At 40.2% G+C, this 27,683-nt stretch overlaps 2 protein-coding genes across 2 annotated transcripts in view; both read right to left on the bottom strand.

Moving 5' to 3' along the window:
• Positions 1–2,035, bottom strand: part of slc17a9b (solute carrier family 17 member 9b) — a 40,968-nt gene extending 38,933 nt beyond the window's left edge. The window contains exon 1 of the mRNA XM_078419358.1: positions 1,622–2,035. Coding sequence (XP_078275484.1) covers positions 1,622–1,743 — 122 coding nt within the window. The 5' untranslated portion in view covers positions 1,744–2,035. The remainder of the gene's footprint in view (positions 1–1,621) is intronic.
• Positions 2,036–4,397: 2,362 nt separating this feature from the next.
• LOC144604548 (glucose-induced degradation protein 8 homolog) lies at positions 4,398–27,266 on the bottom strand. The gene is made up of 5 exons (XM_078419099.1): positions 27,081–27,266; positions 13,353–13,480; positions 12,864–13,060; positions 10,403–10,600; positions 4,398–9,114 (listed from the first exon to the last, which is right to left on the bottom strand). Exons 2-5 carry the CDS (start codon positions 13,468–13,470, stop codon positions 8,941–8,943), a joined length of 687 nt encoding a protein of 228 aa, XP_078275225.1. The 5' UTR covers positions 13,471–13,480; positions 27,081–27,266; the 3' UTR covers positions 4,398–8,940.
• Positions 27,267–27,683: the final 417 nt, after the last annotated feature.

The following is a 27,683-nucleotide window of genomic DNA, read 5'->3' as shown; positions in this document are numbered from 1 at the left end:
TGGAGTTTAGAAAGAATGAAAGGGGAACCTCATTGAAATGTACACAATGGTGAAAGGCCTGAATAGTGGATGTGGAGATGATGTTTCCACTGGTGGGAGAGTCTAGGACTAGAGGTCAAAGCCTCAGAATTAAAGGATGTTCTTTTACGAAGGAGATGAGGAGAAATTTATTTAGTCAGAGGGTGGTGAATCTGTGGAATTCTTTGCCACAGAAGGCTGTGGAGGCAAAGTCAGTGGATATATTTAAGGCGGAGATAGATAGATTCTGATTAGTACAGGTGTCAGGGGTTATGGGGAGAAGGCAGGAGAATGGAATTAGGAGGGAGAGATAGATCAGCCATGATTGAATGGCGGAGTAGACTTGATGGGCCGAATGGCCTAATGCTGCTCCTAGAACTTATGAACCCGTGCCTTGCCCTGCTCCTGGCTCTGGCAATAAATGAACTCAAACTCTTGACAATAACCTCCTACTTTTTCATTAATCTTTCTGTTCTTTTCTTCTTCGTACTGGTTCCCATTAAATCCCTCAAACCTGGAATATTCACGCCCAATAGTCCTCTGGGATAGTGTGTTCAGCATACTTCGGTAAGGGCGTTTCTCCTGAATTTGACACTGGATTTAATGGCACCTGATTCATTTTTCTGATCTCACTATTTCTCCACATCTACCCGAGTGTAACCCTTTCCAACTCTGAGGACCTCCATCAAGGCATTGCTCAGGCATCGTGTTTACAACGAGTTTCAGCATCGCAACCCTCCATATGCGAATCTGAAGAAGGGCCTCGATCTGAAACGTCACCTCTTCCTTTTCTCCAGAGATGCTGTCTGACCTGCAGAGTTAATCCAGCATAGTGTGTCTATCTTCTTGAGATATTACCTTTGGTTTCAGGTACAAAGGTCGAGAAGATCGACACAAAAATGCTGCAGGAGGATCTCAGAGAGTGAAAATAGGTAACGTTTCGGGTTGGAACCCATTCCTTTTTCTCCAGAGCTGCTGCCTGACCCCGTGAGATACTCCAACACTCTGTGTCTGTACTCGATGCAAACTAGCATCTGCAGTCAACACAAACCTTCCTACACAAATGGCAGGGTGTACAGCCTTGACACTGTATGGAGGTCAGACCTCAAACGATAGCGTTTTCATGTGACTCTAACTCGAGAGCCGGTCAATAGAAGATACTTTATCTGCTGTTAACCGGTAACCCTTGTAGATCAATCCCCTAGGCAGATTGATCCATGTCTATAGACAATAGGTGCAGGAGGAGGCCATTCGGCCCCTTCGAGCCAGCACCCCCATTCAATGTGATCATGGCTGATCATTCTCAATCAGTACCCCGTTCCTGCCCTCTCCCCATACCCCCTGACTCCGCTATCCTTAAGAGCTCTATCTAGCTCTCTCTTGAATGCATTCAGAGAATTGGCCTCCACTGCCTTCTGAGGCAGAGAATTCCACAGATTCACAACTCTCTGACTGAAAATGTTTTTCCTCACCTCAGTTCTAAATGGCCTACCCCTTATCCTTAAACTGTGGCCCCTTGTTCTGGACACTTCTTACAACCCTCTGGGTGAGCAGACGTCCAGTTTACAACTGTGGCGAGCGCGCTGCTTGCTTGCTTACTTACTTTGACCAATAAGTTCCATTGGGGTGAGTCCTGCTGATGGGCACTTCGTTCTGGGACTCCCCCGGCCGTGTGAAGTTCATGTTGGTCTTCTGGTCGCCTTCATTGTACGCGGCAAAAGCCATTGGTTAAACTTTCCAAAGGAGAGCCAAACAATCACCGGGTTCCTTCCTGCTGATCTACAAGAGTCACTCACTTTCGGCCACTTTTCTGTCTGGAAACACACAGCGACAATGTAGCGCGGCTTAGATGTAACGTGTCTGGTCCCATCTGAAGCCAGCCAGGCATGCCCGCTCCCGCGGATCTGTTGTTACTCTTACGTGTCACTTTAACTGCTAAATCAATCTCAGGACTTCCGGGTGGTTATTTCTAAGCAGGCGGGGAAAGCAGGGAGAGAGGGAAAAACCCCAGCACCGGCGAGAGCCCAGCCTGCAGACGTGGCTCCCTTGTCATCCACAGCTCGCTCCCCTCCCTCCCTCCCGCAAGGACTTCAGCTGCATCTCAATAACCACAACCTCAACCTCAACCCCAAAGGCTTTTGCAACTTGCTTACATTGGGAAATTGTCAACGCTTACAACGCCTTAATTAAAGTCCTTCCAGTGCTTGCTGCGAGTCAGAATCTGACTGGGAGACACGACAAACAAACGCTCTTGCTCTGTAGGGAAATAACTGCAGGTGCTGGGTACAGGATCGAAGGTAGACACAAAATGCTGGAGTAACTCAGCGGGACAGGCAGCGTCTCAGGAGAGAAGGAATGGGTGACGTTTCGGGTCGAGACCCTTCTTCTTCAGAGACCCTTGGTCTGGCGTTGCTGCAACGCTGAGAACCGCAATGGGTTAATGTCGTGCACAAAGACACAAAGTGCTGGAGTAACTCAGCATCTCTGGAGAACATTTGCTTGTTTTTATGTTTGTATGTATGTGTGTGTTTGTGTGTATGTATGTGTGTGTATGTATATATGTGTGTTTGTTCATATATATGTGTGTGTGTGTGTGTATGTATGTGTGTGTGTATATATGTGTGTATGTATGTGTGTGTGTGTGTGTATATATGTGTGTGTGTGTGTGTGTATATATGTATGTGTGTGTGTGTGCATATATTATACACTCGCACACACACTGAACTTTTTTGCTCGTTTATTATATTCTTTACAGGGTAGAATGTTTCCATATTCTGCTGTGCTTCAGCAAGTAAGCATTTCATTGTTCTATCTGGGACACATGACAATAAAACACTCGACTCTTAGATCGGTGACATTTCGGGTCGAGACCCTTCTACAGACTGAGAACTATGTTCTGCATTTTTTTTTCCTTTTGGACCACGTTTGGTCTGATTATATTTATACAAATATCATTGGATTACAATGATAGCACGTGGGGGAAAAAAGCGTTTTCACTGTACTTTATATACACGTGGCAATAACAAACCTAAACAAACCCGCAGCTATAAATGTAACAAACATTACAAGGGGGAGACTGAAGATTGCAACATCCCTTGCTCTACACAGACGTCCATAATTTTCCTACAATGAACAAGTCAGGGTTGTAATTTTTTTTCACTCTTCCTGTGACTGGGGAAGTTCCTGTCACATGCAAATCATTGGTATACACAGGAAGGAACTGCAGATGCTGGTTTAAATCGAAGATAGACACAAAATGCTGGAGTAACTCAGCGGGACAGGCAGCATCTCTGGAGAGAAGGACCCATTTCCTTCTCCCCAGAGATGCTGCCTGTCCCGCTGAATTGCTCCAGCATTTTAGTGACCACATGCAAATCATTTACCACTCAGTTACTCTTTGAAAATGTTAATGCGGTCCAAAGATCAAAAGGACACCTGCTGAAAGGCAATAAAAAGGAAAACTGGGACAAAGGGTGCCGTAACTCTTTGTCCCTTATTTGGGAGCTAGGAAGTTGGCAACCCGACTAATACGGGACAAGGGTGGTCCCGTATGGGACAAACCAATTTAGCCCAAAATATGGGATGTCCTGGCTAATACGGGAGTTGGCAACCCTAATCCTACCACAACCAAAGAACAGTGCTAAACCACAATCTACCTCTTTAGTGAGCCTTGGACTATCCTTGATCAGACTTTGCTGGCTTTACCTTGCACTAAACGTTATTCCCTTATACACTGTAAATAGCTCAATTGTAATCATGTATTGTCTTTCTGCTGACTGGATAGCACGCAACGAAAGCTTTTCGCTGTACCTCAGTACACGCAACAATAAACTAAACTGAACTCGAGACATTACTTCTCGACCCGAAACGTCAATGCTGCCTGACCTGCTGAGTTACATTTTTTGTAAACCAGCATCTGCTGTTCTCTCTATCCTTCATTTAAAAAAATATGTTTACCTGAGCCCTGTGATCTAGCACCATCTTGTGGTCTATCTCCACTTGGTACTACGGGAGCATGGAGAGGTTGGAAAATAGATCGCCATCTGGGGATATATCTAACCCAATTAATGTTCAATAATACCTCCATTACAGTCGTACCTCTCCAACAAAGCAGCTTTTGGAATACTTTTTAAGGGTTTGTAGATGCGTTACTGCACCCTGAGGAAAGTCAACAAAGTCACAAACTAAATACATGCATTTTACTTTTGTCTCCAGTGCCAAACAGATAATGTGCCAAAGGACATTGTTCTTAAAAAAAAAGCCTAAAAACTCACGTGGAACTAATTTTAGGAGCAAGGAAAGCAGCCAGAACGCTTCAATTTTCACTGAAATAACTTTATTGAAAAATAACATTCAGAAGTCGAACTATTAAACTTCGAGATGTTGCCTTTTGAACTTTGTTAATATATTCAAACAATTACAGTGTTTGTATTTCAATGTATTGCATTAGAAAATAGAACAAAGTGGTTCGAAATGACAAATGTAGGAGACTCCTGAAATACAGAACCAACCTTAACATTTTGTCAGATTTAGAATTAAAATTTAGATATTCAACTGGAAAATTTGGCAAATTAAAATCTTGGTTCTGCTTTTGATAAATGCAGGGATTTTTTTTATGTTACTACATTATTAACATTTTATTGAAAATAGTACTCTGAACAGCAGCCACTTTTGCTTCTAAATGCTGTATTCATGAGTAGAATTAGGCCATTTGGCCCATCAAGTCTACTCCGCCATTCAATCATGGCTGATCTATCTCTCCCTCCTAACCCCATTCTCCTGCCTTCTCCCCATAACCCCTGACACCTGCATTGACCAATTTACCCTCACACCAAAATAAATATTCCCTTGTATCTATCTATTTCCCCTTCACCTCTGCAATTGAAAACTAACTTGTTTTCTCTTTCGCAGCTCTGACAGGGAATCTTAAACCAGAATCATTAACTGTTTCTCTAACATCTCCCATGGTGGCAATGTGTTCCAGACCCCTGCCACCCTGTGTAAAGAAAAACTTACCCCACATAATAATCTCCGTATAACATCCCTCTCTGGTGTTGGACAATCCCACCTTGGGAAAAATCTCCTGACAGTCGACACCTCACATGAGTTTATATACTTCTATCAAGTTCCCTCTCATTCTCTGACATTAGAGAGAAAACAATCCGAGTCTATCCAATCACTCCTTGTAGCTGAAACCCTCTAATCCAGGCAGCAATCTGGTAAAAAAATGCATTTGATACAAGTTGATTTGCCCACAAGATCTATATTCACATAGGAAATTAGTGTCCTTTACATACCACATTCAGCCATCCACACCGTATGTACAAAATACATCACATGTCTGTTCACCAGGGATATTTGAGGCATAGCTTCAAGAACAAATGTGCAAAATTAGTTTTCTTTAAAAATGACAGGTTCGGGCTATGGCGCATGGAGGATGCAGCCAATCTTAAATAGACATGTAGAAACTTTCCGAGGCCTGTGTAATGAAAGGTTTTTTTCGAAGCCAGAACATCACTTTATGCACACACAAAATGTACTGCTCTACACTGCAGGAGCTGTCTGCTTTATAGGCAACACAACCTGATTGCTGTCAAATTAACATCATCTCGATAGTTTCTTTTCACAGGTATTTTCTGGATTTATAGGGTTCTTTGTGCATTTCAGTCTTCCATCCAAAGACAAGATTTCTCTTTTTTGGGGACATTGGCATTTTAAGGGAAATCCAATATCCAGTCATTTAATTTGGACAAATGCCAATTTGCAAAGTTGTTGGTGCTACTTCAAAGACTGAGGGACCCGTGTTTTGAAAGCTGTTTCAGGTTGTTGCTTACCAGCAATGCCATACCGTGCACATCTATTGGAGGCCCGATGCCACTTAAAGGTTTACCATTCAGAATTGGTCAGCAGTAAATTGACCATGCATTGTCAACTCCACTCAGATTTTCTCTGTGGTTCCTATGGCTATCAATGAGCTTCTGTAAAAGAATCACCTACAGCTAAGAGTTTAAATATCCTCCTAAGGGGCATTGCATGTGGCCTAAAGGAATGGGTCTGCCCAGCTGCAAACTATCTTTGCAGTGTACTATGTTTACATATTCTGTTATGCTGCTGCAAGCAAGAATTTAATTGGTCTATTTGGGACATATGACAATAAAACTCCCTTGAATCTTAGGAATCAGGCTCAGACATAGCGTCCACAGAAAGTGCAAGTGTTATAGTGTAGGGGAAAGGCTTACAATGGATCCCGATGTATCGTTTACAGAAAGTAAAATGCTATATTGATCTTTGAGCCAAGAAATGTAATTATATCCTAACCTTGCATCAAAGTGAATGTAGCGGTAAAACATTATAGTTATTGGCCAAGTAAACACAAATAAAATTTTATTTAAGTTTTCATATCCAATGGGAGATGAAATTCAAAAGAAGATTGCGTGAATTGTAATCTTTTATTTACTATTAAATTTTGAAGAATGTAGTCACCAAAATAAACATGACTTTTTTTCCCCCAAAAAACATTATCTCACCAGTTCATTCTAAGGATGTAGTTTCTAATTGTTCAGATCGTACGTCAAAATAGTCTACAACATAAAGATTTATAACAATGTGCTTCAACCCAGTCACCAAATTGGTACACGGAACTAAATTCATCCATCCAGTTTTTTAAAAATATATATATTTATAAAATGTATATTTCCCCACACATTATCCATACCACCATTGAATCAAAGCTTTTTGCCTCAATGAAAAAAGGCATTCATGAATAAGGTTCCAATGTTCCTTTAATGAAGATGCTGAATATCTGAAACGTTTGCTCAGCAATGTAGAAGAGACTAATGTTGGTAAATTCAAGAAGAAACTGGATAGTTTTATGCCCAAATGATTAAGATATTTGAATGATGTTCATTAACATTGTGTTTGGAAAGATCATCAGTAGATGTAACCTCAATGCTTCATGCTTAAGCAATACATTGCACATTGCCATTACTAACTGGAGTTATTCGGCAACAAAATTCCTTATAATTTTCCACTCGGATAAGTCCCTTCACAGAGTAATTCACCATTTATTGAAACTTGCACATGCTTAAACTTGTAATTTTGGAATTTGTATCTCTACAAAATAGTTACTATATACAAAGAAGTTCATTTGGAATAAAAACTATCAGGAGACACGGACAGATCATGGTGGAGTAGGAATAATGGGGGAACTCAGGCTATTACATTCTTCTGGATTTTAGCTCCATCTTAAAGAGCATTATGGCAAACGAAAATCCCCAAACCTTTTGCTGCATTGGCCGAGATAACTTTATGATCAAAATATGAGAACCATGAGAATGATTTATATAGTGAAATCAGAAGGGAATTAGAGTTGGTGGAGCCTTCTATGTAACTAACTGAAGACCCACTATCTGCCATTTGGTATTGTAGTAAGTAGGTTACTATAATAGGGCACATCACATTTGATTGGCATTTGCTAGGGTTTCAGTAGATTTTTTTTATACTTATAGGAGAAAGCATGTAAGAGTAAACAAAAATGTTAACGTGGTTCAGAGATTTCCAATAAAACCTTATTGGATCATAACTGTTTACCAATAATGTGATGTTGCACTTTCTTACTGTTATGCTAAACTGCTCCAAATATGTGTTCACAAACTGTTAATCTATTGCCATAGAACCTTGAAAACAAATAGGGGGCTGAGGAAAGTAAATAAATGCCCTCATTTATTTTTTTACACAATATTTTCACCATTCGCGGACCAGCATATTTTTCACCTGTACCTCAGTTACATTTTTAAAGTCCATCTAGGGAATATTTACAGAAGATTGCATATGGAATTTTCCTTTTTCTAAGTTAATAATAAAAAGTACTGGAAAATTAAATAAGTACGTGAAGTTCTTTGTTTAAAAAGGTATTAGATACAGAGTTTGCATTGACCTATAAAACTAACTAGATGCCAATGACTTTCATTTGTGGATTTTCAAAGTATTTGCTAATATATGCAATGATAAATTAACATTAAACAAAACAAATCTTGACACACACGATGCACAATGTTTAAAAGCACATTAGTTGAATTTCAAAGTGTAAAGCACTTTAGTATTGGGAAACCATTATACCGTTTTTTTTCCTGCATTATATACAAACAACTCCTCATTTCTAAGTGAGCCATTCCCACAAAATATACAAAGTTGAGTTTAAATACTATGCCTTACAAGCTTGTGGATTTTAATTCAGTACAAGGCTACTTAATGAGAATTAACAAACATTTGAACTCTTTCCTAAACAAGGGAAATTTTTAATGAGACTGACAAAAGATGAATAATTATTTTCTACTAATTACATTCTTAGTATCCATACTGCATCCACAACTGGCTCCAGATAATGTTAACAGCAGTCAGTAGGATACCATATTAACAATAACATTTCTGATGATATTGGTAAGAATCTTGACTCGAAAATGGCGAATTAGAGAAAAGACAAGTGTTTAGTAAAGTTGTTCTGAAAATATATAAACATACTGTTAAGAACCATCAGCATATGAAGCAAAAAAAAAAAAAAAAAACTGCAAATAGAAACTCTGTACAGCAGGCAAAAGTAAATACCAAATGATCTGTATTTTCAGTCCAACGTGTGGAATTGGTAAAGTTATAAGTTACCATAAAAAAATGAATTTAGGACTGGGGTGAATCTTGCAATCCCTTGACCCTTCAGCAACCATTTGGTGGCGTTCCCTGATGTACTGCGTTGGCAATGCTTTGGACTTCATCCCAGCCTTAAATGTGATTATTCTTAACCATAGAGTTGTTTTCACGTGTTCTGTCATTTATTAGTGAATTTATTACAGTCCTTTCTGATACACTGTAAGCAGTTAACGTACAGGAAGACACTCCACAATCCTGTTCATTCCCAACATACAGACTTTATTTGGGTTCCTCAATTGTTCCCTTACTGAGGTCTGTCATCTTAGGATATTTAACTTTCTTGTGGTCCAACTCATTCTGTGCCCATAATAGAAGCTTTAGCAGTTTGGCGAGCTTGGGTGTAGATTCACGATTCTCATAATCCAAAATAGCTTGATTCACTTCACTCCAAACCTTGAAAAAATAAAACAAAATCAAGTTTTACACTTATTTATACCCAATTCCATGCATCTACATTTGTGCCCACGGACTTTATACATAGAATCATGGGTTGAAATAATTTGTGGATACCATCAATGAGAAGACTGTACCTAATTCAACAAATTGAATCAAGAATAAGGCAATTCATTTAGCTTCATATTAGTAAAGTTTGCATTTATTATTTTGGGAGAAGATTGTCATTCTGTTGGTTAAAGATGTTACCAGCATATCATTCAAGTTTGATGACAGAAACATTGAAAATATAGTGTGAAAATAGGATGAGAAAGATATTCAGTTCAAATTTTATAGGTACAAGTTCTTAAGCGGAAGTTAAAATAACCTGACTGGAATCACAGGCATATTTGGTCTACATACTGTGAAAATGTGTTTGGCAACAGGAAATGAAAGGAAGTGAAAAGACACAAGACCTAAATTCAGGTCCGAATGAACAAAATATGCCAAGAGAAAAAGGGAATTAAAGGTTTTTTAATTTATTGGATCTGAGATTTCTCAACATTACTTAGAAGGCCAGAACCTATTGTCCACTTCAAACTAACCTCCGAAATGCATAGCTTGCTAGATAATTTTCAAGGGCAGTTATAAAACAGCCACATCTAGAAAATTTAAGATCAGACAAGGAAAGGGTGGCAGATGAAGAACATTATGAAACCAGATGGGGTTTTTTTGGCTACGATCCGATGACTTTATGATTTGTGGCAGATTTTAATCCCATCTTTATGTGAATTTAAAATCCTCAGCTATGATAGGTTCAAAACCATCTCTGGATCAACAATCCAGACCCTGGGTAATTCTGTAATTTAGACCTAACAGAATACCTCCATCTCCTGTTTTTAGACAGCAGGCAAGAAATAAGAACTAGTATGATGAGAGAATCCACTATGGACAATACGATTGGACAACCAGTCTGTTAAGGTGGCGCAGTGGTAGAGTGGCTGCCTTAGAGCGCCAGAGACCCAGGTTTGATCCTGACCACGGGCTCTGTCTGTTTGCAGTTTATACGTTCTCCCCGTGACCGTGTAGGTTTTCCCTGGGAGCTCCGGTTTCCTCCCATACTCCAAAGATGTACAGGTTTGTAGGTTAATTGACTTTGGTAAAAAAAAAAGTAAACTGTCCCTAGTGTATAGCGGGACTCGGTGGGACAAAAGGCCTGCTTCCGCATTGTATCTTCAAACTAAACTAAAAAAAGTGTTTTTGAACCAGCAACTAATAACATCTGATCATCAAATATTGAAAAAATTACCTTTTGCCTCTGCATCATATTAAGTAGATCTCCAAATGGCGATTCTTCTGGATTATCAAAAGCTAATAGTGCCAGGGTACGTTCCATCTCAGTAAGACATTCTCGACTCTCCTCACCTTGCTCAGCAAGCTGAGTCTGAGCAAACTCCAGAGCCGCTTCTGTCTCACGTTGGCGAATCAACTCAATCAAATGCTGTTGCTGCAGAACGCAGATTTACTGGCATTAGCTTAGTTATTCAGCAAAACAATCAATAATGCAGCACACTGTTTCTAGTTGATTTTCCTTATTCCCTTCAGAAAAATAATAAAGCTAATAACAAGATTTGATTTACTCAATGGCTAAAAAATTGCTTTAATTTATTTACTTTTCATTATGAGCAAATGATTGCAACATTTGTCAAAAGGAGGCAGAGTCAAATATGTATATCCGACAGTTGTTATGCCTTATGCAGGAACGAACTGCTGATGGTGGTTTAAACCAAAGCTAGACACAAAATGCTGGAGTAACTCAGCGGGTCACGCAGCATCTCTGAAGAAAAGGAGTAGGCGACGTTATGGGTCGAGATCCTTCTTCAGACTCGTTGTGCTGCACTCTGCCAATGAATTTCAGTAATACCCAATATTCAGCCTTGCAGCTCTTGTACTTGTACAGTAGATATGAAAAGTACATGTATACTCAGTTGGCAAAGAGTAGAACATTTAACAACCTGTTCTTTCCTGACAATCATCCTCTGCCACTGATTGTCATGTGTCTCTCATGTGTCAAGTTTCAAGTTTAAGAATTTTGGGAGGAGATTTTTGAAATCAGGTCCCCTTTTATCACTTTCCCCCTTTTAAACTATTTCTTCATTACTTTCCGATTTGCACATGATTTGACATTGTATACACATTTTATTATGCCTCCTGCCTCAGTCTTTCATCTTTTATTTTCCCAATCCCAAAATCTCATTTATTAAGATAACTAATTGTTTGCTGAATTCATTCAAGTCCAGTTGACCCGTTTTTCTTGTGTGCTGTTATTTCTCACACGGTCTACAGCCCCGCAAACCCATTTTGAGCTGAAGCCCAGGCAGGTACATAATTAACACTTAATACTGCCATAGCCCAAACCCAAGGTTGAATACTCGACCATAAACAAAAATGTGTTACTGGATAACTGCCATTTTAAGGAAAATAATTTTCTATCGGTGAATTTAGACTCGATTAAAATTTAAACGTATAATGGAATTGCAGCAGAAAAGAGAGCCTAACAATTTACCAATGGCATTACTATTAGCCCAGACAGAACTTCTTCCACTCCCCCAATTCCTTTTATACTTTTTGACCATTTACAGTATACAAATTGCTCGGTGGCGATTTGGCTGACAGAGATCCGGAAATGCCGAACTTCACTGCTTGTTAATGGCAGATATCAGGTTCATGATGCTAACTCGTGTTTATCAGGCTATGATCTTACCAGCCTAAGCCTATTTCATTTTTACTCGTTAAGTGAATGAAAACAAAACCTTTTCACTGTACCTCGGTTCACGTGACAATAAACTAAACTGAACCGAGTTCAATTTATCAAGTATGGATTACTTAAAATATATAAAATGAAGTGCGAATGCATATTTAATCCAGTTTGTCAAATGGCAGTTATATTTTACAAACAATATATGCCTAGTTTTACATGTTACTGAAGGGATGTGAGCATTGAGATAAGGATATATTACTAAATGGGATTTAATGGTGGCGGGACAAACAGGTACTACAAAGAAATGAAGGACTGAAGAAAGGAGTGTGGGTATGAGGTAATGCAAAGGACATAAGGTTTAGAATAATCCTATAAAAATAGGCTGCTCGGTGTACTAAGTGGGCAGTCAGATGGTTGACATCCTGATTGTTCCAGCCGTTGTTTGCAAATAAAGGCTTTTAACTTCTTGAAGGATGATAAGGGTAGCAGAATCCGAAGGGATGCGGACATTCATCAATGAGTAGGATTTAATGGTGGCAAGAGAAGAGATAAGGAAAAACATAGGCCTTGGGGTGATGGATGGATGTGAGGGATGGACTAGCAGGAAATAAGGGAGGCGAAATATGAAGGGATGTGAGCATTGAGATAAGGATATATTACTAAATGGGATTTAATGGTGGCGGGACAAACAGGTACTACAAAGAAATGAAGTTGGTGGAGGGACAAACAGGTACTACAAAGAAATGAAGGACTGAAGAAAGGAGTGTGGGTATGAGGTAATGCAAAGGAGATAAGGTTTAGAATAATCCTATAAAAATAGGCTGCTCGGTGTACTAAGTGGGCAGTTAGATGGTTGACATCCTGATTGTTCCAGCCGTTGTTTGCAAATAAAGGCTTTTAACTTCTTGAAGAATTCTCCGTGTCATCTGCTTCATTTTGAACACCGGTAACCACGACATTACCTTCTGTTTCTAAAATAAAGATACATTTTGAATGCTCAGATGCGCACCTGCAAGTGGAAGTAGAGGTAACGGTTTGTGTCCAGCAGCTCAGGGTGGAGACTATTGATTAATGCAATGGCCTCTTGAATCTGTCCATTCAATATCACCTCACGAATTTTAATACGTTCGTCCAAAGTGTCCAAGTCAACACTGGGCTCTATTCCAGATTCCACTCGAAATTTTTCTGCTGCTTCCTTAAATCCTTCTGAAACAAAATTATGCAGAAACAAACAAAAAAAAGTTGTATTAACTTTTCACACCCCAGCTTTATTTTGACTGGTTTTTAACCTTCCTGTATGGCATAGCATTCACTTTTTTTTTTTTTAAAGCCTCCTTTCAATATGAAAATTGCAGCTGTCCCAAATTGTGTATTTGGAACATTAATTACCCCTTTAGACGAGCTAATTTTTTTGTCAAATATATTTACTACTAACAAAATGTGATCTTACAAAACCAGGAATGTGTAAACTCTGCGTGTTTCTTAGTAGTAGTCTTACCTGTAACTAGATAGTTCATTATGAGACGATTCATGTCAGCTCTTTGTATATGTAAATTATTGAGCTTTTCCATCCATTCATCTTTTGTAATTTCATCTGGCTTTTCCGTATAACTCATCCTGGAACACCTAAAGGACAAAGCAAAGCCAATGAAGAATGTCAAAATGAACAAAAAAATACTGTCTGGAAAATAAAGAGATATACCACCACACAAATCTATCTCTATTATTAACATTTTATTTTGTTCTCCAAAATCATTCACTTTATTGAACTCAAAAAGTCTTTGACTTTTATAGTTCAGCAACACAGTAATAAGAACATGTCAAAACTTTGCATTGGGTTGGACAATCACTAAAATTAGAATAAAATATATAATTATTAGGCCAGTAAATTACTTGTCTTTTATTAAAAATGTTGATGTCATTAAAATTATTAAATTTAGAAAATATTCATGCAAGTTTATCAGATTCAGAACATTTATTCATTATGTTCAATCTTTGGTAAGTTATTTGAATAAAAAAGTCTACCAATTAAAAAATCCTCTTTGTGCAAGTGCATATGTAATACATGTTAAAATTATATTTAATTCTATTTGCAGAGGGAATGGATTAGGTGATAAGGTTATGTGATAGGAACATAATTAGGCCATTCGGCCCAAGTCTACTCTGCCATTCAATCATGGCTAATCTATCTCTCCTTCCTAACTCCATTCTCCTGCCTTCTCCCCATAACCCTTGACACTCGTACTAATCAAGAATCTTTCTATCTCTGCCTTAAAAATATCCATTGACAGTCTCCACAGCCTTCTGTGGTAAATAATTCCACAGATTCACCACCCTCTGACTAAAGAAATTCCTCATCTCCTTCCTAAAGGACCATCCTTTAATTCTGAGGCTATGACCTCTAGTCCTAGACTCTCACACTTGTGGAAACAACCTCTCCATATCCATATGGCAGATGCAGTTTAATGTGGATAAGTGTGAGGTTATCCACTTTGGTGGTAAGAATAGGAAGGCAGATTATTATTTGAATGGTGTCAAGTTAGGAAAAGGGGACGTACAACGTGATCTGGGTGCCTTAGTGCATCAGTCACTGAAAGGAAGCATGCAGGTACAGCAGGCAGTGAAGAAAGCCAATGGAATGTTGGCATTCATAACAAGAGGAGTTGAGTATAGGAGCAAAGAGGTCCTTCTGCAGTTGTACAGGGCCCTAGTGAGACCGCACCTGGAGTACTGTGTGCAGTTTTGGTCTCCAAATTTGAGGAAGGATATTCTTGCTATTGAGGGTGTGCAGCGTAGGTTTACTAGGTTAATTCCCGGAATGGCGGGACTGTCATATGTTGAAAGACTGGAGCGACTAGGTTTGTATACACTGGAATTTAGAAGGATGAGAGGGGATCTTATCGAAACGTATAAGATTATTATGGGGCTGGACATGTTAGAGGCAGGAAACATGTTCCCAATGTTGGGGGAGTCCAGAACCAGGGGCCACAGATTAAGAATAAGGGGTAGGCCATTTAGAACAGAGATGAGGAAAAACTTTTTTAGTCAGAGAGTTGTGAATCTGTGGAATTCTCTGCCTCAGAGGGCAGTGGAGGCCAATTCTCTGAATACATTCAAGAGAGAGCTAGATAGAGCTCTTAAGGATAGCGGAGTCAGGGGGTATGGGGAGAAAGCAGGAACGGGGTACTGATTGAGAATGATCAGCCATGATCACATTGAATGGCGGTGCTGGCTTGAAGGGCCGAATGGCCTACTCCTGCACCTATTGTCTATTGTCACTCTATCCAAACTTTTCACAACTGCTAATAGATGTTGTGTTTATCGAGACAAAATTGGACAAGAAAACACCCAGCTTATTACTACCTACTGTTCTCTTTCAGTTTAGAAATAATATTCCTTTATGTTGAAAAATATTTGGAAGCATTGAGAAAAGCAAAGCACTGAACATGAAGGACTTCAATGTCAATCACTAACTGTGCCTCGGCAGCAACATTACCGGGTCTAACGGTATGCGGTGGGAGAACTAAAGAGGAAAATGCCATTAGACTTCACCACACCAGTTTATCACGGAAGCAGCTTCTATTAGAGTATTGGCAGGAATGACTAGTGTGCAATCTTTGAAGACTAAGGCCCCTATTTGCATTGAGGACACCCTTCACGTGGTATATAAATGGGGTAAATAATCAATCTTCGATGATTTGAAACTTGACCATCATTCAGGCACCCTCAGAAGTAGTACTGGCATTCTAGTAAGGAATGCCAGGATCAGCCACAGAAATGTGGTACAATTCTGACAAAGCTTCAACGTCAGAATGCATGCCCACAAAATTGAGTCAGTAGATTATAGATGGAACGAAGCAATTCCACGACAAATAGATCAGAGCAAAGTTTTGCTATCCTCCTACAGTCAGTCATGAATACCAGTAAACAAATAACTGACAGAAGAGTGCATTTAGGCACAAAAAAGGATGAAGCATTTTTTATCTTCTGCCAGAATTATCAAGTAGATCATCACCTCACCAAGTCCTCAACATCACAAAATCAACCAGAATATGCTAGCTTGAGGCATTTCACGTGATATCAAGGAACAGCCAGGTGCTGTTAAAGCAGCATAGGCCACAGCACTGACAACACCCCCCATTCTTTAAAAAAAAGTTGTGTCATTAATCATACTCTTCTAGCACAGGCACAACAGCAACAGCCAATGTTATATAAAATTGCTCAGGTATACTTTCTTCATTAAAAAAATCAAATTCAGCCAATTATCACACAATCAATCTACTCTCAATAAACAAAGTATGGAAAGTGTTATCAAGCACCAACTCATTTACTTATTTAGGTTCTGCAAGAACCACTCCGTTTTACAGCACAGCTTGATCCAAAATAATCAAATATCTATTGAATTCATGGCCCGCAATTGGATGGAAAAATTTTAACATACGGAATTAAGATTTAAAGTCAATGAGACTAACGAGAAAAAGTCTACTGGCTGGACATAAGACTCACACAAAGGTTGCGAGTAAAAGCCAAAATACATCTTGGTCCAACCATACTCATTCCTTCCTTCTAATGAACCTGCCCTCCATTGTTTTGTTGTAAATCCTCAGATAATGCAGAAAGCAGCAAGAATTATACAACATAGAAATAAAGAACTGCAGATGCTGGTTAATACACAAAAGGACACAAAGTGCTGGAGTAACTCAATGGGTCAGGGAGCAAACATGGAGAACGTGGATAGGTGGCGGATGTGACGGGTGTCAGATGTGCAGATTAGAGATGTGCATTAAAAGCTGATCTTACCATGACAGTATAGTGTAAATCAGAAAGGTTAATTCATGTCACATCATGTGGCAATAGGGGAGGATACACAGAATGACACTTTGTGCCCTTTTAAGAATTATTTAATATTCATGCACAAGCTGGTAGGTGTCATTGATGACTATAACATCTAAAGATTTCTCCTCAGCATTCATTGATGTCTATATATTATTGATCCTAAAATTAAATGTAGAAAATATAACGGTGCAAGACCATGTCAGTGGTTGGCAATTCTACAGAGAGTGCCTACATCCTGAATCTTCCAAACCTTTCAATTATTTATCAGTGATGGAATTTTCTTGTTTTGCAGAATGTCACTAGACCCTCAATCTCCACATTACCCAAGTCAAATAAATAAATTTGAATGAAATAATATATCACACCTATTACAAACAGATCATCGCTGCCATATCATAGATAAAATGCCTGCAATTTGCCAACTTTTCTTGCAAACCCCTTGCTACATATGTACTTTCACAGCCAAATCGTGGTTCGTGGGAATAACAACTACTGCAAGTTCACCTCAAAGTCATACAGCATTATGACTAGATAACATTACTTCAAAATCTGAGTATTCCTCATCTAAAGCCACAGGAAAATCATCACAAGAACTGCAGCAGCTCAAGGCATCAATTCACCAGCACCTTAAGTACAACTAGAGATGTAAAAAGCTGAAAGCTGAACTTGCCATGTCAGAATAAAGTGTAAATTAGAATGGTTAATTCCATGTCATATCATGTAGTAATAGGTGAGGATACAGAGAAAGATAATAAGAGATAATAAGAGCATGGAGGCCCACCGAGAGGGGAGAGTGGAAGAACAATGGAGGACCTGGTGTGGGGGGACTGCCGTGGGGGGGGGGGCAAAGAACAATGGAGGACCCGGCGTAGGGGGACCGTTGGGAGGGGGTAGGGGAACAACAATGGAGGACCCGACGTGGGGGGACCGCCGTGAGGGAGGTGGAGGGGAGAACAATGGACAATAGGGGGGGGGGGGACGACGACAATGGGGACCTGGCATGGGAGAACTGCTGGGGGGGGGGGACAAAAGGGGGAGCCTGTGCGATTTGTAACTTTGTCATGCGCCGTAGGTGGCTGCTATTTGTATACATTGTGTATGTAAGCAAAGAAATTCACTGCGCCTAGTCACATGTGACAATAAAGTATTCCTATTCCTCGTATTAATTAATTCTCTGGTATGAATAGTTTTAAAAATTGTTTCTCTTACATTTTGCCAAAATGCAATTGATGATTCTCCATGTAGTTCTCTGAAATAGGTTTCAGAAAGCTGATTTCTAATCCTTTCAGCACCTTGCATAAACGAGATCTCAGCAATCAATGGTGCCAAATTACTAGTTTATCAAACAAAGTAAACCTGTAGAGTTCACTACATAATTTGAATTAAGTCCATGACTTTTGATTTTTATAATACTATCATATCCTTTACCTTGGCTTATTCATAAAATGCATGCAAAATTCAACTCATTTTCTCACAACGCCCTCTCATGTTTAAGGTACATAATAACAAGTTGAACAAATTCATAATTAATTTTAACCAGTACCACTCAAGAGGAAGCATTTATTTTGTATATGTCAAATGTAAAATAATTTTCAAAGCATGACAAACAGGACTTTAAACAATCTTTCATATTTAAACGATCAGCACCCAATCGTTGAGCCTCTTAAAGAAAGCTGGATAAAAATCCTAACAATCACCAAATCACTCAATGAAAACACGAACAAAAAGAATTGATGGAAGATCTCAGCAGGTCAGCAGCATCTGTGGATACAACTCAAGTCGAGTTTTTTGTCATACATTCCAGTAACGGTAAGGTACAGGTGAAATGAAAATCTCGCTTGCAGTAACAACTCAGGCAGATTTGGTCAACACACAAAAATAAATTATACAAGACATTGAAAAGAAAAAGACTGTGCAAATGATAAGTGTGTAAAAACACTACGGGAAAACAAGTCCATGATAGTGCCTAACACCGAGGTTGGTCATAGTGTTCCTTGCTGAGGTAGGATTAGGGTTGTGCAGGATATTTGATGTATTTCAGGACTGAGTGCAGAGGGAAGATGGTCAGTATAAAGAGGTGAGGACAAGGGGTGAGACAAAAGTCAGCAGATCGTGGGTGGAACCAGGTGAAGAGGGGGATAATGCGCACAGAGCAGCTGATGCAGTCAGAACACCCAGTCTTTTCCTAGTCAAAAACTAGTGGACAAAGGTTGATAGCGAGAGGGAAAAGATTTTAAAAAGGGCCCAGAGGGGCAACTATTTCCACACAAAAAAAAATGATGCGTATATGGAACGACTGCCAGAGTAAGTGGTATAAGCAGGTATAATTATGACATTTAAAAGATGCATAAACAGGTAGATGGATAGGAAAAGTTTGGAGTGATTTGGGCAAGTGGGACCTAGGGTTAAGCAACTTGATTGGCATGGACGATTTGGGCCATTGGGCCCAATTATGTGCTGTATACCTCTGAGACTACAAGATTCTGCAATCTGACGAAGGTGGCGATAAACACCCTTGATGTCTCTATTTATCACTTCCAGACTCTGTATCCACCTCCACCCTTCCCTCTCCCTCCTAATATGGACCCATTTATCATGTGCCAGCTGTTTCCTCACCGTGCCCCCTGACCTCCATATACCGGCTATCTCCTCTCTACACTCAGTCCTGATGCAGGGTCTCAGCTCAAAACATCAACGATCTCTCGGTCTCCAAAGATGACCTGCTGTGTTCTTTCAGCATTTTTGTTTTTTGCTCCCGGTTTCAGTAAACTTGTGTAACCAAGACATAAAGTAGCAGTCTATTAATAATAATTTTAAACACTAACTCAAACAAAATAACGGTACGTGTGTTTTTTAATCATTTTTATTGAAATGTAAATCACCTATAATTTATAGCCAATTACTCACATGTCCATCTGAGCATGTGCTTGCCATGTGCTATTCCAACAATTCTCTTAATTTGGAAATTCAGAGTTGATATCTTACAGAATACCCCCAAGATGCAAATTCATCCAAGATTAAAGATGTTTTTAAAACTATGTTAGGTGCCGGTTCTTTTGGAGTAGAGTTAAAACATCAGTTGCTATTCTATAGATTAATTACTCAAGTATTTTTCCAAGAATATATTTTATTCCTTAAACTTGCATTAATATATAGTACACATGACCATTCACAGTGCATAGTATTTCATTCCATTTGCTTACAAATTTGCCTTTTGTTCATACATTAAATGTGATTTTTGTAAGCAAGTGGAATCCACCATCAGCCATACAAAATTTTGGAGTTATATGAAAGATGCCGCATCCTGCCTCAGAAAGTCGACTTAATTTCTGCCTATGTACATGATTGAAAAGAATTGATCATGTCAACGAGTGTTCAATGTGCAGCGGGAAGCTATTTACAGCCTGAACTACATATAGTCAAGAATAAATTAGATGCACATGCAAGAAAAAATCATTTTATCAGGAAAATAAAATCAATAATTCTTTATTTCACCAAGATCTCACATGCATATTTTGGAATTTATTACTGTATTAAATGGCAGAAGTTTTATTTCAATTATTCAGAATAGTAAATGCATTATTTTTAAGATCAGCAGAAAAAACACGATCAATCAAATTTTTAAATGAACATGATGCTTTTCTATTACAATGAAAATAAACGGATATTATTTCACCAAGCTTCTACAAACTGTTCGAAGTGTAGTAAAAGCAAATAATCACTTTAAACAAAAGTTTCACAACGTGAATTTACAAATGTTTATTCTTCAACATACAGGTGACGCCACATTTCAGAGAAAGAGGGTAACAATCTCCAAAAAACATATGTACCACTACTTAAAAGCTTTTCACTGTACCTCAGTACACTTGACAATAAACTAAACTGAAACTTTCTGTAATGTGAAGCTACATCATCTACACAGTCAAGACATGCAAGCTGAAACAAAAGATAAGGACTGACACAAATTCCACAAAATTAAATTTTTGATTTTATCTCAGTACTGTTGGTAGTAATTTGTGAACTCTTCAGGGGAAAATTTCTGTTACCCAAACTACTGTAATATAAGGGTCCCCTATACAGAGTTGTTTGACTTTTATTTCATTTATGAACTACTGGTTCATTACAGATTGCCCAAACCTCTATCAACATTATAGACAATAGACAATAGGTGCAGGAGTAGGCCATTCGGCCCTTCGAGCCAGCACCACCATTCAATGTGATCATGGCTGATCATTCTCAATCAGTACCCCGTTCCTGCTTTCTCCCCATACCCCCTGACTCCGCTATCCTTAAGAGCTCTATCTAGCTCTCTCTTGAATGTATTCAGAGAATTGGACTCCACTGCCCTCTGAGGCAGAGAATTCCACAGATTCACAACTCTCTGACTGAAAACGTTTTTCCTCATCTCTGTTCTAAATGGCCTACCCCTTATTCTTAAACTGAGGCCCCTGGTTCTGGACTCCCCCAACATTGGGAACATGTTTCCTGCCTCTAACATGTCCAACCCCTTAATAATCTTATACGTTTCGATAAGATCCCCTCTCATCCTTCTAAATTCCAGTGTATACAAACCTAGTCGCTCCAGTCTTTCAACATATGACAGTCCGCCATTCCGGGAATTAACCTAGTAAACCTACGCTGCACGCCCTCAATAGCAAGAATATCCTTCCTCAAATTTGGAGACCAAAACTGCACACAGTACTCCAGGTGCGGTCTCACTAGGGCCCTGTACAACTGCAGAAGGACCTCTTTGCTCCTATACTCAACTCCTCTTGTTATGAGGGCCAATATTCCATTGGCTTTCTTCACTGCCTACTGTACCTGCATGCTTCCTTTCAGTGACTGATGCACTAAGACACCCAGATCACGTTGTACGTCCCCTTTTCCTAACTTGACACCATTCAAATAATAATCTGCCTTCCTATTCTTAAGGGATCTTAAGGGAATGACAAAAGTCATACAAATAACTGCACACAGCACCCTCTTTTCATAGAAGGGTCTCGACCCAAAACGTCACCCATTCCTTCTCTTCAGAGATGCTGCCTGTCCCGCTGAGTTACTACAGCTTTTTGTGAATACCCTCTTTTGAAAAGTGGTTATTATGTCCAGTTTTGTTATTTTGATGCATTTCATTTTCAAGCATTGATCCTTGATTCTAACCAGTGTCTCCATTAGGATTCAATCATTTAGGGACTCTCATTGATCACTTCGATCAGAAACTGGTGATATGTCTGCACAAGACACCAGCATATCTATATCCCAGGTAAATGTGTGAAATGCTAGACACAAAATGCTGGAGTAACTCAGCCGGTCAGGCAACATCTCTGGAGAGAAGGAATGGGTGACGTTTCGGGTCGAGACCCTTCCTCAGACTGATCTGCAACTGCTGGTTTACAAAAACCAACAAAGTGCTGGAGTTACTCAGCGTGTCAGGCAGTATCTTTGGAGGGCATGGAATGGTGGTATTTCAGGCTGGGACCTGACCCACAATGCCACCTATTCATGTACTCCAGTAATGCTGCCTGACCTGCTGAGTTACTCCATCACTTTGTCTATTTTTAATGTGTTGACTCTGAGTGTTAATTCAAGGTTTCACACATTGTGGGGGTGCAGAAAAAGACAAATTTACTTAAACGAAGGCATCTGAGATTCAGTGAGAAGTTGGAAAGACGACAATTGTTCATTCCGGAGAAATCTCAGGGGATATATTCATGATTTTTAATGGTTCAAACTGAATTCCTATAACATTTCAGACATCCATAATGCCTGAACTAAATTTAAATTTAAAACAAAATTTAGACCAGGGAAAGTGTACAGGTATCTCAGATTTACCTCTTTAAAAGAAAATGTCTCAAGCTGTAAGTGTTGTAAACAAGGCCACAGGGCTCGATTCTATGTCCCTTAACATTTTCCTTAAATACTACTAAGCTACCTAATAGGCCACACAATGACCAAAGTCATTGGAGGGACAGAAGGTACATAAGGGTACACACTAAATTAGGACCATAATTTTCAAAACCTACTAAGATATTAAGCTTAGTTGAAAGTTGTCTTTGCAATGCTCAGTCAGTTGAACTTTGTATTCAAATTCATTAAAAATGTGGCATATTCATTTTAATGGAAAAATTCCAAAAGGCTATGTCTTATCTAAAAAGTTACATCTTGTAAAATAAACTGTGATGCTCAATGTCAAAAATTCTCCTCTTCCATCTGTGTCTTATATTGTTTATATTGACTGTCATAGAGTTAGACCAAACTAGTCTACAGGAATGCTTCAATGCTACTTCATAAAGTCAAACTGAGAAATGTACAAATTAATAGGACCATTGATTTAAAGTTTATATCGTATTTATGTAAATCCTCCAAGTTCTGAAAATATCTGAATACCTGACCCCTGGACAGTAATCTTTCTTATATCCTACTAGGTGTCAGCAAAATACAACTCAACAACCTTCCTTTTAAAAATAACAATTATTTTGTCTCAAATTAGATTGCTGATAATACCATCTGAAAGCCCTGCTATCAATTGGCAAGGAAACGATAGAAATCACTTTGTATCAACAGATTGGCAATCCAACTGATAAAAAAGACAGGAGGTGGAGAGACAAATTCTCGTCATAATACTATTGTTTCCCACATTTCCAAAATATTTATAAACAAGTAATTTGGCCATTTAAAGCTCAACGCATGAAAAAAAGAACTGATTTGGAGATTATATATCCAACCCCAGGGGTATCAGACTTCACTTGCCATGATTCACTTTGTTCTCCATAACCATCAACACAGGAGCACCTCACGGCTGCATGCTCAGTCAGGTGCTCCCCTCTCTCGACACCAATGACTGTGCAGCCAGACACAGCTCTAATCTTTACATTTGCCAACTATAGGGCCATTCTTGAATGGATAATAAGTCAGAATACAAGAGGGAGATTGAAAATCTAATGAAATGGTGCCAGCTACCAATCTTACTCTCAATGTTAGCAAGACCAAAGTGCCAATTGTTCATGGATGGTACGGAGATGGAGAGAGTCAATAGTTTCAAGTCCCAGGATGTATATATCTCTGAAGATCTATACTGGACCAAGAACATCGATGCAATCACAAAGAAAGTTCATCAATGCCTCTACTTCCTGAGAAGATTCAGTCTGAAGAAGGGTCTCGACCCAAAACTTCGCCCATTCGTTCTCTCCTGAGATGCTGCCAGACCTGCTGAGTTACTCCAGCATTTTGTGAATAAATACTTTCGAGAGGAGATTCAGCATGTCGATGAATACTCCATTGATCATCTAGTGTTCAGCAGAGAACATACTGACTGGTTGTATCATGGCTTCTGAAACTGGAACACCCAGGAACAAAGCGAGCATATCCCCATCAATGAAGGGATCTACATGGGGTGCTGCCTCAAAAATGGCAGCCAATATCAAAGTCCCACACCACCCTGGTCACACTCTCATGTTACTCCAATCATACAGGAGACTGAAAACCATGACCACCAGATTGTTGGACACCTGAACACTGAGGGAGAACATGCAAACGACATGTAGACAGCAACAGAACCTAGACCTGTCAGGCAGCAGCTTAAATTGCTGTCTCAGCGAGGAACTCTATCCGTTTTGTCACTTTTTGTTATTTTTTGCATGACCAATTTATGTTATAACTGCGCCTTTTTCCAATAGTTTTAGACTTGAAAATCGATGACTTCTTTTGGCATTCAGATCATCAGCTGTTAAGGAGCAGAATTGGATCATTTGCACACATCGAACAGCTCCAACTGATCTTTTGTCACATTTGTGAAATGTGCCTTTATCCAAAATCTCAGCAACAACTTCACTCTTCTTCCTTTCAAAGTTGTATTGAACTCAGTTATATCAGTATCAGATTACAATTAGAAAAATCTTTACAAGCAGTTAGACAATGAAGTCAGATTCATAAATAAAGTTAATATGTTGGTTATAAGAGACTGCAGCAGGAAACCATTGTAAACTCAATAATGTCATTATGTTTCACAGACATTCTAATCAACTTGTCACAATCCATGGAAACTTAAATATCCCCTAAAATGCTCTCTTTGTTAGATAGGTTTAAACTACTACTAACATTTCCCACATTTTTATAAGTCGTTGTGACAGACATACTTATCCTTTGTGCTGAAACTGTTGTCCTGGCAAAATCTATCCTGTAAAATGGAATTCCTCTCTTCAATGTGCTGGAAGGAACTGCAGATGCTGGTTTGAATTGAAGGTAGGCACAAAAAGCTGAAGTAACTCAGCAGGTCAGACAGCATCTCTGGAGAATAGGAATAGGTGACGTTTCTGGTCGAGACCCTTCTTCAGACACCACTCTCTATCGTTGTTTCTAACGTAAACCACGCTGAATAGATCCTCCCCTAAAAAAACACTGCTCTACTAATAATTACCTACTATCTTCACATAACCAAACTCACTTCTATCTTACTAGCATCAAAACCATATTTTAAACTTCAATGATAAATAACTTCCCCTGAAACTATCAACTGAGAGTCCTGGTCATTACCCACAGGCACTTGGATGGCAAGACATGCAGGACTCCAACAGTTCACCAACACCTTCTTAAAAACCACTGGTGTTAGATAATAAATACTTATGTCGTCTGTGATAACCAGAAAACAAAACAATTAAAACAAAAATCTGTGGCCTGGGTATTAATAGCAAGATCTTCATCCTCATTCCAGCCTATCATAACAATCTGCTAACTAAACACTATAAATGTCACAAGGACAGAATCCCCCTCGTTCTCACCTTCTACCCCATCAGCCAGCGTATCCAACAAATCATCCTCCAACATTTCCGTCACCTCCAACGGGACCCCACTACTGGCCACATCTTCCCATCCCCTCCCCTTTCTGCGTTTCACAGAGACCGTTCCCTCCATAACTCCCTGGTCCACTCGTCCCTTCCTACCCAAACCACCCCATCCCCAGGCACTTTCTCCAGCAACCGCAGGAGATGCAACACCTGTCCCTTTACCTCCCCCCCCCCCCCCCCCCCAACTCCATCCAAGGACCCAAACAGTCTTTCCAGGTGAGACAGAGGTTCACCTGCACATCCTCCAACCTCATCTATTGTATCCGCTGCTCTAGATGTCAACTTCTTTACATCGGCGAAACCAAATGTAGGCTCGGCGATCGCTTCGCTCAACACCTTCGCTCAGTCCGCCTTAACCAACCTGATCTCCCGGTGGCTGAGCACTTCAACTCCCCCTCCCAGTCTGGCCTTTCTGTCATGGGCCTCCTCCAGTGCCATAGTGAGGCCCACTGGAAATTGGAGGAACAGCACCTCATATTTCGCTTGGGCAGCTTGCAGCCCAGCGGTATGAACATTGCCTTCTCCAACTTTAGATAGTTCCTCTGTCCCTCTCTTCCCCTCCCCCTTCCCAGTTCTCCCTCTATCTTCCTGTCTCCACCTATATCCTTCATTTGTCCCGCCCCCCTGACATCAGCCTGAAGAAGGGTCTGGACCCGAAACGTCACCCATTCCTTCCCTCCTGAGATGCTGCCTGACCTGCTGAGTTACTCCAGCATTTTGTGAATAAATACCGTCGATTTGTACCAGCATCTGCAGTTATTTTCTTAAACTATAAATGTCACACTAGCTGTTGTCTCCAACCATCAGGATCAGTCGCTTTCCTTTTGTCATTTCACAATACATTCTTGGATTGCTTTCACTCTGACACTAGTGTTTTTATATCTTTAAACACAGACGGAGGCCTGGGAAAAAGAAGTTACCAAATATTGTTATAATTAGGGCAAGGTTTGCTTATCTTTAACACTGCTGCGATGAAAGAATTGTCTCGCTTCCACACATACGACTACCAACCCTTCATTATCACCGGGTGTGTCCGATTAGCAGCGTTAGATTCCAGAAATTAAAGCCAATTTTCACTTTCATAAAATACTTAAACTTCTGAACCCCGAAACCGCAAGCCTAGAAGTCTTAATTTGATAAACGACACGAATCCAGGGTTTATATTTACAATTAAACTAGCTAACGTAGTGGAAATTATGGGGGGAAAAAAGTGAATTTATTCGCAAGATGAAAATTCCAGCTTCATAAAAGCTCGAGGCTCCCAACGCCAGGTCAAAATGAAGTTTCCACGTAAAGTGCAAGATAGCAACACCCAGTAGTTTAACCCTGTTTGTCTAAATCGTGAAAGAACTTTAAGTGCATGCAGAGTATTTTTGATAATGCGTCGCCGAGGCCTATTTGCAAGGGACAACTTGGCGCTCACAGAAAACAACATTACAACAAAAAACAGAGCCGCGGAGACAGCCAGATGTCAGCGGGTTTTGATTTGAACGCGATATCTGGAGGTCAGCTGCAGTTTACCGGCCTTTAAAGTAGAAGAAACGTACCTCAAATGTGGAAGAGTGTGTGTGGGTGCGCGTCGGGAGGCCCGGAGCGGACGCCAGCAGAAGCTCGCGATCTTTCCGCCGGCGCGACGGGAAGTTCGGTTGAACGGGCCGCGGTGCAACCAAGCATGCCCAGACCTCTGATTGGCCGCAGGACGCCGGCGACCCGCCCGACGCGGCTCACGGTTGGTGTCCATGGCTGTCAATCAATCGCCGGTCACCGCCCACCCGACCCGTCGATACTGAGTGGGGAGGCCAAGCGCATGCGCGAGAAGAGCCGGAGACGGAGCGCACGCGCGTTGGCTGCAAGTTCCCTTCGGCCCAACCGCTCCTGATTGGCTGTACACCCCGGCAACCCCCTCCTGGCACCCGCTCTTGATTGGCTTAGTCCCATGGCAAACCCCTGGCACCCGCTCTTGATTGGCTTAGCCCCATGGCAACCACCTGGCACCCGCTCCTGATTGGCTCAACCCCATGGCAACCCCCTGGCAACCGCGGCTGATTGGGCTCGGCGCTATTTTCCCCTGAATAGGTTGTCCGTTGTGAATTCCGGGGCGCGCCGGTACCCCCCCATCCCCCATCAGCGCGCTCTCTCTCCCTTCCCTT

The sequence above is a fragment of the Rhinoraja longicauda genome, chromosome 22, assembly GCF_053455715.1.
Source record: "Rhinoraja longicauda isolate Sanriku21f chromosome 22, sRhiLon1.1, whole genome shotgun sequence".
In the NCBI taxonomy this organism is placed as follows: domain Eukaryota; kingdom Metazoa; phylum Chordata; class Chondrichthyes; order Rajiformes; family Arhynchobatidae; genus Rhinoraja; species Rhinoraja longicauda.
Note: the sequence above shows the minus strand (reverse complement) of the source record. Positions and strands in the feature narration are given on the sequence as shown.